The sequence below is a fragment of the Bufo bufo genome, chromosome 1 (genome assembly GCF_905171765.1).
Source record: "Bufo bufo chromosome 1, aBufBuf1.1, whole genome shotgun sequence".
NCBI lineage: Eukaryota > Metazoa > Chordata > Amphibia > Anura > Bufonidae > Bufo > Bufo bufo.
Window position 1 is genome coordinate 652,510,098 of NC_053389.1, and position 13,102 is coordinate 652,523,199.

At 45.5% G+C, this 13,102-nt stretch overlaps 1 protein-coding gene across 13 annotated transcripts in view; it reads left to right on the forward strand.

Annotated features, from left to right (window-relative positions):
• The window catches only part of MYO5A (myosin VA), a 175,157-nt gene that overhangs the window by 107,260 nt on the left and 54,795 nt on the right, over positions 1 to 13,102 (forward strand). For 7 of the 13 annotated variants that reach the window (XM_040413944.1, XM_040413948.1, XM_040413949.1 and 4 more), the window contains exons 11-15: positions 1,066 to 1,147; positions 6,207 to 6,347; positions 6,434 to 6,559; positions 7,322 to 7,405; positions 9,366 to 9,368. In XM_040413944.1, coding sequence (XP_040269878.1) covers positions 1,066 to 1,147; positions 6,207 to 6,347; positions 6,434 to 6,559; positions 7,322 to 7,405; positions 9,366 to 9,368 — 436 coding nt within the window. The remainder of the gene's footprint in view (positions 1 to 1,065; positions 1,148 to 6,206; positions 6,348 to 6,433; positions 6,560 to 7,321; positions 7,406 to 9,365; positions 9,369 to 13,102) is intronic. The other 6 variants (XM_040413945.1, XM_040413955.1, XM_040413957.1 and 3 more) reach the window with 1 other exon arrangement.

Consider the following 13,102-nt stretch of genomic DNA (forward strand, 5'->3'; position numbering starts at 1 on the left):
TGTGGATCCATTGTAACAATGCCTATCCTTGTCCGCAAAATGGACAAGAAAAGGACATGTTCTATTTTTTTTTTTTTGCGGGGTTACGGAACAGACATGCAGATGTGGACAGTACATGGTGTGCTGTCTGCATTTTTTGCTGACCCATTGAAATGAATAGGTCTGCATCCTAGCCGCAAAAAAGCGGCCATGGAAAGAAAATACATTTGTGTGCATGAGGCCTTATAGGTTTAAATATAGAGCTAATTTCAAGTGTCCTAGATGTGAGGGAGACACAGCAGATGTTTTACACCTTATATAAGATTGCCCCATTCTTTAGCCTTTTTGGGATGAAGTGCTGCGGATAGTAGAGGCTAAAACATGCATTGTATTCCCCTCTACAATACGGGCTGTGGTTCTGAGTGACCTGAGAATATTAAAGTGATTCTCCAAGAGTATAAAATGTTTTAGCATTTACTGGACCACATTATGGGGGAAAAAATGGATACACATCCAGAAAAGGAAGTCCAATCTACTTGGGTCAGCTCTTGCCCTGGTGGGCCACATATGTTTGATTGGATGTCCCTTTGAAGGGCTCTGTGCAATGCTTCATTAGATAAAGTAAAAACCTATCTGCTGCTTCCCCAGCAATAATGGCTATTTTCAGAACTCCTTCTAGAGATAGGTGCAGGTCCAACTCCTATCAGACATTGATGGCATGTTCTAGCGACATGCCATCTGTATCTTAGATGTAAATGCCCCATTAAGTTACACTTTCATACCTTCTTTCTTGTAACAAAGATCCTGGTTATATTGTAATGAACAGTTAATGGAGTCATCTCACAAGGATGACTACTTTCCATGTGCCTTATTTGGGGAAAAAAAGTGATCACACCTCCCCTTTAAATGTGATAAGTTACCCCAGAACTTTCTTCCAATGATTTCTTGTCACTTTGCTTCTTCAATAAACATCAGCAGATACAAACATTGAAAATGCCCATAAATATGTTATTCAAGCAAAGAATGGTAAGCTTCATGCAAACATCATTTTACTAATCACCGATATTTTCTTTCTTTTTCTTACAGTTTTGAAACATTTGAAATAAACAGCTTTGAGCAGTTTTGCATCAACTATGCCAATGAGAAGCTACAGCAGCAGTTCAACTTGGTGAGCAGCTGAGGACCTCATTCCTTCAGGCTGGTCATAGACTAGATTTCTTTTTCTGAAACTAGGACCTCACAGTATTATTATATATTTGAAAGCACCATTAATTCCATAGCACTGTACATCAAGAGGGTTACACCTACATAATATAAAATACAGTCAGGTCCATAAATATTGGGACATCAACACAATTCTAAGATTTTTGGCTCTATACACCACCACAATGGATGAATCAAATGAAATACAGGGAGTGCAGAATTATTAGGCAAGTTGTATTTTTGAGGATTAATTTTATTATTGAACAACAACCATGTTCTCAATGAACCCAAAAAACTCATTAATATCAAAGCTGAATATTTTTGGAAGTAGTTTTTAGTTTGTTTTTAGTTTTAGCTATTTTAGGGGGATATCTGTGTGTGCAGGTGACTATTACTGTGCATAATTATTAGGCAACTTAACAAAAAACAAATATATACCCATTTCAATTATTTATTTTTACCAGTGAAACCAATATAACATCTCAACATTCACAAATATACATTTCTGACATTCAAAAACAAAACAAAAACAAATCAGTGACCAATATAGCCACCTTTCTTTGCAAGGACACTCAAAAGCCTGCCATCCATGGATTCTGTCAGTGTTTTGATCTGTTCACCATCAACATTGCGTGCAGCAGCAACCACAGCCTCCCAGACACTGTTCAGAGAGGTGTACTGTTTTCCCTCCTTGTAAATCTCACATTTGATGATGGACCACAGGTTCTCAATGGGGTTCAGATCAGGTGAACAAGGAGGCCATGTCATTAGATTTTCTTCTTTTATACCCTTTCTTGCCAGCCACGCTGTGGAGTACTTGGACGCGTGTGATGGAGCATTGTCCTGCATGAAAATCATGTTTTTCTTGAAGGATGCAGACTTCTTCCTGTACCACTGCTTGAAGAAGGTGTCTTCCAGAAACTGGCAGTAGGACTTGGAGTTGAGCTTGACTCCATCCTCAACCCGAAAAGGCCCCACAAGCTCATCTTTGATGATACCAGCCCAAACCAGTACTCCACCTCCACCTTGCTGGCGTCTGAGTCGGACTGGAGCTCTCTGCCCTTTACCAATCCAGCCACGGGCCCATCCATCTGGCCCATCAAGACTCACTCTCATTTCATCAGTCCATAAAACCTTAGAAAAATCAGTCTTGACGTTTCAGCTTGTGTGTCTTGTTCAGTGGTGGTCGTCTTGCAGCCTTTCTTACCTTGGCCATGTCTCTGAGTATTGCACACCTTGTGCTTTTGGGCACTCCAGTGATGTTGCAGCTCTGAAATATGGCCAAACTGGTGGCAAGTGGCATCTTGGCAGCTGCACGCTTGACTTTTCTCAGTTCTTGGGCAGTTATTTTGTGCCTTGGTTTTTCCACACGCTTCTTGCGACCCTGTTGACTATTTTGAATGAAACGCTTGATTGTTCGATGATCACGCTTCAGAAGCTTTGCAATTTTAAGAGTGCTGCATCCCTCTGCAAGATATCTCACTATTTTTGACTTTTCTGAGCCTGTCAAGTCCTTCTTTTGACCAATTTTGCCAAAGGAAAGGAAGTTGCCTAATAATTATGCACACCTAATATAGGGTGTTGATGTCATTAGACCACACCCCTTCTCATTACAGAGATGCACATCACCTAATATGCTTAATTGGTAGTAGGCTTTCGAGCCTATACAGCTTGGAGTAAGACAACATGCATAAAGAGGATGATGTGGTCAAAATACTCATTTGCCTAATAATTCTGCACGCAGTGTAAACAAGATGTGCTTTAACTGCAGACTGTCAGCTTTAATTTGAGGGTATTTACATCCAAATCAGGTGAACGGTGTAGGAATTACAAGTGTTTACATATGTGCCTCCCACTTGTTAAGGAACCAAAAGTAATGGGACATAATAATAATCATAAATCAAACTTTCACTTTTTAATACTTGGTTGCAAATCCTCTGCAGTCAATTACAGCCTGAAGTCTGGAACGCATGGACATCACCAGACGCTGGGTTTCATCCCTGGTGATGCTCTGCCAGGCCTCTACTGCAACTGTCCTCAGTTCCTGCTTGTTCTTGGGGCATTTTCCCTTCAGTTTTGTCTGTCAGCAAGTGAAATGCATGCTCAATCGGATTCAGGTCAGGTGATTGACTTGGCCATTGCATAACATTCCACTTCTTTCCCTTAAAAAACTCTTTGGTTGCTTTTGCAGTATGCTTTGGGTCATTGTCCATCTGCACTGTGAAGCGCCGTCCAATGAGTTCTGAAGCATTTGGCTGAGGCCTCTTTCACACTTGCGTTGTTGGGATCCGGCATGCACTTCCGTTGCCGGAGGTGCCTGCCGGATCCGTAACAACGCAAGTGTACTGAAAGCATTTGAAGACGGAACCGTCTTCCAAATGCTTTCAGTGTTACTATGGCACCCAGGACGCTATTAAAGTCCTGGTTGCCATAGTAGGAGCGGGGAGCGGGGGAGCAGTATACTTACAGTCCGTGCGGCTCCCCGGGCGCTCCAGAATGACGTCAGAGCGCCCCATGCGCATGGATGACGTGATCCATGTGATCACGTGATCCATGCGCTTGGGGCGCCCTGACGTCACTCTGGAGCGCCCGGGGAGCCGCACGGACGGTAAGTATGCTGCTCCCCTGCTCCCCGCTACACTTACCATGGCTGTCAGGACTTTAGCGTCCCGGCAGCCATGGTAACTATTCAGAAAAAGCTAAACGTCGGGTCCGGCAATGCGCCGAAACGACGTTTAGCTTAAGGCCGGATCCGGATCAATGCCTTTCAATGGGCATTGATCCCGGATCCGGCCTTGCGGCAAGTCTTCAGGATTTTTGGCCGGAGCAAAAAGCGCAGCATGCTGCGGTATTTTCTCCGGCCAAAAAACGTTCCGTACCGGAACTGAAGACATCCTGATGCATCCTGAACGGATTACTCTCCATTCAGAATGCATTAGGATAATCCTGATCAGTATTCTTCCGGCATAGAGTCCCGACGACGGAACTCTATGCCGGAAGACAAGAACGCAGGTGTGAAAGAGCCCTGAATATGAGCAGATAATATTGCCCAAAACACTTCAGAATTCATCCTGCTGCTTTTGTCAGCAGTCACATCATCAATAAATACAATAGAACCAGTTCCATTGGCAGCCATACATGCCCACGCCATGACACTACCACCACCATGCTTCACTGATGAGGTGGTATGCTTAGGATCATGAGCAGTTCCTTTCCTTCTCCATACTCTTCTCTTCCCATCACTCTGGTACAAGTTGATTTTGGTCTCATCTGTCCATAGGATATTGTTCCAGATTTGTGAAGGCTTTTGTAGATGTCGTTTGGCAAACTCTAATCTGGCCTTCCTGTTTTTGAGGCTCACCAATGATTTACAGCTTGTGGTGAACCCTCTGTATTCACTCTGGTGAAGTCTTCTCTTGATTGTTGACTTTGACACACATACACCTACCTCCTGGAGAGTGTTCTTGATCTGGCCAACTGTTGTGAAGGGTATTTTCTTCACCAGGGTAAGAATTCTTCGGTCATCCACCACAGTTGTTTTCTGTGGTCTCCCGGGTCTTTTGGTGTTGCTGAGCTCACCGGTGCGTTCCTTCTTTTTAAGAATGTTCCAAACAGTTGTTTTGGCCACGCCTAATGTTTTTGCTATCTCTCTGATGGGTTTGTTTTTGTTTTTTTGCAGCCTAATGATGGCTTGCTTCACTGATAGTGACAGCTTTTTGGATCTCATCTTGAGAGTTGACAGCAACAGATTCCAAATGCAAATAGCACACTTGAAATGAACTCTGGACCTTTTATCTCCTCATTGTAATTGGGATAATGAGGGAATAACACACACCTGGCCATGGAACAACTGAGAAGCCAATTGTCCCATTACTTTTGGTCCCTTAACACGTGGATGGCACATATGCTAACTGTTGTAATTCCTACACCGTTCACCTGATTTGGATGTAAATACCCTCAAATTAAAGCTGACAGTCTGCAGTTAAAGCACATCTTGTTCGTTTAATTTCAAATCTATTGTGGTGGTGTATAGAGCCAAAAATGATAGAATTGTGTCGATATCCCAATATTTATGGACCTGACTGTATATGATAAAAATACAAATACGATAAACATGAAACTACTAACAAACTGGTACAGTGGGGTAGAGGACCCTGTCACCAAGAACTTATACAATATACAGTACACACGGCAATCATTTGCAATTTGGTTACCTTGTTTGAATGTTCTGATCATCTGGAGATGTACCAGAAGAAAACTAATAAAGTTCTTTAGTGCAGGGCTTCTCAAACCATTTTGATACCTGGACATGCAAAGAGGTATCTCCCAAGGAAGAGAACCATCTTGCCAGCTCCACCTCTTGGAAGTGGCTTCCTGTGAGTCAAAATCCGACTTTCCAGGCTTTGGGCTTGTCGAATTGCTGTGCCCTCTGCACTTTCATTGACAGGGCCAGGCAGTTTAAATGTGATCACGTCTAGTCCTGTGTGCAGAGGGCACCGCAGATGCAGAGAGAGCCTCTAGGTGTAATGGCAACGCCCCCGTTGCTCCTAGAGGCTCATTTGCATATATAAAAACTGCATTTTTCTCAGCAATGTGAGCACATATGAACATGGGACCAACACAGATGTCTTCATCTGCCAAGTGCACATGTAAAAGGTCAGCCAGTTTCATAGGTACAAATCTGCTGACAGACGGTCTTTAACTCTTTTGTCTGCATATTTGTAGTTGTGAAGCTGAAGTATCAAATGAGCGATGCTGCAGGGAAGGAAACAATAAGACCTTTGGCTTTTTTGTCAGTAGTTTTTGCTTGTTTTATGTGCAGTATATGTGATCAGAAACAAATACAGACATAGGCATGCCCTTCTCCTCTCCAGCTGATGGCAGAGGTGCAAAGGTTTCATCTGCTTGGGTATTGGATGTAGGTTCTTTTCTTATTCCTAACTCTAATGAATTCCGCCCCGGGCCTGTATCTTCTGCATTTTTCTTCTAATTTTCTGATGTACATTTTTGTGTCCTGCTTACAGCATGTGTTTAAGTTGGAACAAGAAGAGTACTTGAAGGAACAAATCCCATGGACCCTGATTGATTTTTATGACAACCAACCCTGCATCAATCTCATAGAGGCCAAAATGGGTATTCTGGACCTGCTTGATGAGGAATGTAAGGTAGGAAAGTCAGGTTTTGTCTTGAGGACCTGTCATTATCCATGAACAATTCTTCATTTAACAACTTTTTATTTCATATTTTGCAGATGCCCAAAGGATCGGACAATACCTGGGCCCAAAAATTGTATAACACACAGCTCAAAACCTGTTCATTGTTTGAAAAACCACGTCTCTCCAATGTGGCGTTTATTGTACAGCATTTTGCTGACAAGGTAATCCTAGATCTTTATTTAGCTTTTGGTAAACCGGAAATACAAAATATATTTGCACTCGCTAGAAAAAGGTGGTCTTTTATTGTGTTATCACCTTCCAGTTATAAGAAGTTATCCCCTTTCCTGTGGATAGGGGATAACTATTAGATTGGTGCCTACTAGTAAATCTGTCTTAGTTATCCATAGCAACCAATCAGAGCTCAGCTTTCATTTTTTCAGAGCCCTGTAGGAACTGAAAACTAAGCTCTGATTGGTTGCTATGGACAACTAGGACAGATTTATTATTCAGGTTGATGAACGTGGCCTATTGTGTCAGAAAGATGGTGGACACTTTGAGGTAGATTTATCAAAACTGGTGTAAAGTAGAACTGGCTTAGTTGCCCATAGCAACCAATCAGCATCCACCTTTCATATTTCAAAGCTCCTTTGGAAAATGAAAGGCGGAATCTGATTGGTTGCTGTGGGCAACTAAGCCAGTTCTACTTTACACCAGTTTTGCTAAATCTCCCTCTAGTTTCAAACCATGAAATGAAGTTCTGAAGTTAGTTGTCAGCTAAATACACTTTCTTGTTTCTCTAGAAATGAAAAGAAACATTTTGTATCTAAACTCTTTCTGCCTTTTTTTATTTGAGGTTAAAAGTTTCAGTATTGCTGTAAAAGTGTTTTCCTGGACTTTAATATTGATGACCTCTTCTCAGGACAGGCTATCAATATCTCAATTTGCAGAAACCCCTTTAATGTTCTTTATTACATTACGTACAGGTAGAATATCAATGTGAAGGCTTTCTGGAGAAGAATAAAGACACAGTGTTTGAAGATCAAGTGAAAGTTCTCCGAGCGAGTAAGGTTGGTGAAATGTTCTGTTACGTTTCATGCAGCGACTAGAAGCCACGACCGTTTTATTCTTTTCCATACACTAATTCATACAGTAAAACACATTTCATTCTCCAGTAAGTTCTACTTTGAAGAAACTGATGTAAAGGTTAATTGTATTATATGGGCTTTTAAAATAAATCTTTCTTTAAATGTAAACATTCTAAGTATTACCTTTACGTGTACTAGGGATATTCAGTCGATCACTGCATGAGAATATATGGTCACTGGAAGACCATGACCCTTTTACTGATTGATGAACGGTTGACTGCAGTCATGTAAGTGAATGTGGTCATTGGAAGAGTTCTCCGGGATTTTGATATTGATGTCCTATCCTCAGGACGGGTCATCAATATCCGATCAGTGGGGGGGGGGGGGTCCTTCTCCTTGCACACCTGCCAATTAGCTGTTTAAAGGGAATCTGTCAACCCACTTGTGGACTACATGCATAGTACTACAGATAAGGAGACCAGATCTCCATTTATTTTCCAACTGCCCCCTTTTTCCCCACTGTCTGCACTCAAAGCTGCACTAAAATACACAATGTATTTCAACATAGCTCTGAGGGTTGACAGTAGGGAAATGGGAGACAGTGGGAAAATAAAAATACGGATCTGGACTCCATATCTGCATTACTACTCGTGTTGCAGTAGATAATAGTCCAAAATCCGAGCGACAGATTCCATTTAGGGAAGTTGCAGCCCTCATGGGAGCTCTGGTGAGCACCAGCTTACTAAGCCCAGCACTGTACATTGTGTAGCGGTTTGCAGCCCGTTCACGGCAATAGGACTGAGTCGTACATGGAACATATGACTGAACATGACATTACTAGTCTCTTCAAACAGCTGATCAGTGGAGCAGCCGAGAATTGGACCCCCACTGATCAGATATTGATGACTAATACTGAGGATAGACCATCAAAATCCCAGACAACCCCTTTAACAGAACAGTGAAGTGCAGTTACAGTATTTTTTGCTCCATTAGATGCACCGCACCATAGGAAGCACCTAGGATGTAGAGGAGGAAAATAAGAAGAAAATATATTTTTTTATCAGACTCCCATTCCTCCTCCGATCAGGCTCCCAGGCTTCATCAGACAAAAAAAAAAAAAAAAAACTTACCTCTCCTTCTCTGGAAGGTGTGACACTCACCGCTCCCTGGTCTTCTGCTGGCCTAGTGCTGCACTGCAACCTGACCTCACAGTGTCAGGTAATGGTGCACACCTATATGCACTACATGAAGACCAGGGAGCATGAGTACAGCCAACTTGGTGCTTTACTTACCACTGCCTGCCCCTCTTCCAGACTAATGACCACTTCTATAATGGAAGCAGGCATTTGGAAGGAAAAAATGAGTCTCATGGAGCGAAAAATATGGTATATATTTAACATTGCTTATATTTATATTATACATATGTATTTAACATTGTCATCTTATTCTGAAGTGGGATTCACAATCTAGTTTTCTTTTCACATATGCACTATGATGAATTTCCTAGAAAAGTGATGAAACTCACACTATGTTTGTGGCGCATGGAAGGAAACCCAGGAAAATACAGGGTGAATGAACAAACTCTATGTAGATGTCTCTGGTACTAGGAGCTCTGTGCACTGAGCCATCGTGCTGCCCAAATTAGATTGTAGGCTTCACTGGGCCGGGGCTTGTTAGTGAATATATTGAATGTAAAGACCTGAAGAATTTGGCGGTGATACATCAGTCTAGAATAATAGTATATGAAATATATAATTTGTCTTTGTTTGGTTGTGTGTACCAATGTAATGTGCGCCCCCTTGTGGGAACAAATGCTCAAGAGATTTCTTGGGATTTAAAAACAAACTAGCCCAGATTTACTAATGTGTCCACGCCTAGAATCTGTCTGAAAAGTGGCTCAAATTGGCAACTAGGGTTTCTCCAATTTTTCATCTCGCTCAAGAAGGTGATTTGCCAAAGTGGTGAGGGTGTTCTAAAAAGCAATTTTTTGGTCGCAACCTGTCACTTGCAACATAATGAAGGACAGAGTTGTAATAAATGACCCCCACTGTTTTTAGATCAGTAAAATGAACTTGAACTGTAGGTTAGTGAATAGCCGCACATTAGAGATTCATTAGGGTAAATGTGTTTATTTTATTCTCTCACCATTGCATTGTATTTCTTCTCTTCTTATTCCATTTGTGTGAATCCCATTCCTCAGAAGGTAATGTTCATCACATATCTAGATTCTTTATTATTCTGCATTTTTGATGCTTTGCCTATGCTTATGCCTAGAGGAGGGGTGCTTGGGAGAAACATATGATAAAAATAGCATGATAATTGCCAATGAAAAAGCAGAACTTTTCTTTATGTGTAGTGCTTCAAGTTGCTTTGCTGTGCATTGCAGTTGTATCAGGAGACTCTCAGTATAAGAGTGCACTCGCTTGACCATGTCCGTTTTGCGGACCGAACGTGGATGTGCAAAACACGGACACCGTATACCCCGCATCACGGTGCGGACCTACTGACTTTAGTTTGCTGTGATCTGCATGTGGCGGCCCAGGATAGGACATGTCCTAACTATTGCAATGAGGCTGCATGGACCCAGAAGCCCACAGAAGGGCTTCCGTGTTCTTCCAGGTCCGTGCAGCCACAGGTCTCATCTTTGGCTGCAACATGCGGATAGCAGCTATGCAGTTTGCACCTAACAAGTAGCATGTGTGCCATACTAACAGGTCTTTAATAAGTGTCTTGTGCAGACGTCCCTTTTATTTATATTTCTTTTCAACATCGCTGTGACGTTTTTTGGTGAAAACAGCGTATGTTGTGTTGGGTTCCCCCCACCCATAGCCCTCGACGGAGGGAAAGGGTTTACCAAAGTAGAAAGGCATTTTGCAATTTTATGACTTCTGTTAAAATGTAATTCTGCTTTATTAATGATTTATGGGTTAAATCTACATAATAATATCAGGCAATATTTGACATCACTGTTTTTATGCAGAGTGCAAATCATTTACATTTATGTTCATGGCTGAAGTCAAAATTCTCATGCTTGCCCTTGAAGCTGAAAGTGGTTCTTTCTCGCCCAGTTTCCTTGGGGGACACAGAAGACCTTGGGTATAGCTCATCTCCATAGGAGGCGTGACACTAAGTGAAGACTGTTAAGCCCCTCCTCCACAGCTATACCCTCAGCCTGGAGAGAGAGACTGCCAGTTTTTGCTTAGTGTCCAAGGAGGCAAGACACTCCCTGCTCTGCAGGGCTGTTTTCTCCTTTTTGGTTTATAATTTTGATTTTTTTCTTTTATTTTTCTTCAGATCATCAGGGACAACAGAGACGCACTAGACCTCTCTGTTTCTCCCGGGGTTGAGCTGCGCCAGTGCCGGTCACCCGCACTGCTGCCTCCCCCACAGAAGGCAAGGTGGACCAGGGCAGCCCAGCTCCCCTGCATCCCGCCAGCGCAAGGGTCGCCCGCACGCACGCCAAGTCCCTCTTCCAGCGTCCTGCCACTATGGTGCCAGTAGCTGAAGGGGCGACCCTGCTGGAACGGACCGAGGGTGAAGACGGCTGTGGTAAGAGAGAGGCTTCTCCAGCCCTACGTTCCCCTCCCTGGTCTCCTGCGTGCTGGACCCCATACTGGTCCCTGCTGGACCTAGACTGGCCCCTGGGTTGCCGTAGGTGAACAGCCATGTTTCTGGCTCCAGGGCTGTCTCATATCCAGCTGTTGCCCAATAATCATATAGCCCCACACCACCACCATACTGGTGACCGTAGGGCGACAATACACTGCCCCTCCATAGGGCATTGCACGGGGGTGAGCATGGCATTGCTGTGGAGGAATTCTGCTACAGGACCGGAGACCCGCTCCTAGCTGCCCCTGACACAGGGGTTATGCCGACCCTCCCCCTTACCGGTCGCAGATTCAGTACAGGGGGCCCGCGCTAACTGCCCCTGTCCCTCCTCTACGGGCGCCTGTCCATTAGGGCAGGGGGTGCAGTGCTGGACTTCAGGGTCCCCCTCCTTACCGGTGCGCTAGGGCCAAGGGCCCGCTCCAGAAGCTGCCGGCCGCAAGGCTCGCGGCCTGCATGTACTGAGCGCAATGCTCCAACAGGCCCCGGCCGACTGTAGATGCTTCCGGTCAGCCGGGTGCCGCAAACTTTGACTCAGGCTTTGGCCTGCTCGACCGCAATCCGGCCCTCTGTCTCTGCCGGCCCGCGGGGTGGGCACCCGCGGCCGTTAGTACATGCGTCAGCCCGGCTCCCTCCAGGTCCCGGCCGACCGCCGGTACCTCCTGGCCGGCCGGGCGCCGCAAAAATCTAGGCCCCGGCTTTGCGACCTACTAGGCCGCAAAATTCCGGCCTCGGTTGGAGGGGGCGGGAACGTCTCGCGGCGCGAATTCTTCCCGCCTGGAGGTCCCCCGCCCCCAGGGGATCGCAGCGCCGCCCCCCAGGCTGGATCTTTGTTAACCTGTTGGGTACCGGCCATCTCCAGGGGCCGGCTCCCATCTGGAGGACACCCTCTATGTTCTGGGCTTCCTAATAGGCCTGTATGGTGTCTCAGAGTGGCTGTGTTTTAAAAAAAAAAAAAAAAAAAAAAAAAAAGGGCTTCCATGGCGAAGTTTATAAATAACGTAATGGCTGCGCAGGACGCTGCAGCCTGATACAGTAGTGCTGGCCGCACGCTATACCCCCCTTCCGTAGGCGGCATGTTGCGCTCCCCGGCTGCGGTGCTGGCCAGCTGCATGTCTCCCTTTTAGGCGGACCCCTGCCATCTCCCGGGATACGGCGCTGGCCAAGTGTAGGCGCCCCTCTTCCGCCTGTTCTATAGGCAGAACGTCACCTCTCCAGTTATGGTGCTGGCCATGGGCATGACCCCCTTCCTAAGTGGAATTCTGTGCTCCCTCTGGCCGCAGGCTGACCATGTGCATGACCCCCTTCTATAGGCGGAATACTACATTCACCGGATCGGTGCTGACCATGTGCACGACCCCTCTTCCTTAGGGGAACGCTGCACTCTCACTGGATTTAATGCTGGACAGGTGCATGACCCCCTTCTGGGGCGGAATAATTGCACTCTCACCGGATACAGTGCTGGCAATGTGCACGACCCCCCCCCTCCTTAGGGGAACGCTGCACTCTCACTGGATTTAATGCTGGACAGGTGCATGACCCCCTTCTGGGGCGGAATAATTGCACTCTCACCGGATACAGTGCTGGCCATGTGCACGACCCCCCTCCTTAGGGGAACGCGGCACTCTCACTGGATTCCCTGCCGGCCATGTGTGTAACCCCCTTCTTAGGCGGTACGCTGCACTCTCACTGGGTTCGCTGTCGGCCATGTGCATGAAACCCTTCCATAAGAGGAACTCCGCACTCTCGCCGGATGTGGTGCTGGCCATGTGCACGTCCCCCTTCCATAAGCGGAACACTGCACTCTTACTGGATTCAGTGCCGGCCATGTGCATGACTCCCTTTCATAAGCGGTATGCTGCACTCTCATTGGTTTTGCTGCCGGCCTTGAGCATGCCTCCTTCTCTCAGGCGGCATACATACACTCTTACTGGCTGGGGTTGTTCTCTCGCGGTAGGTTGCTGGCCACGTGCCTGACCCCCTTCCATGGTTGGGTGCTTGCACTCTCACCGGATCCGCTGACTGCCATGCATATGCATGGCCCCCCCTCTGTGGGCGGTGTACCGCACTCTC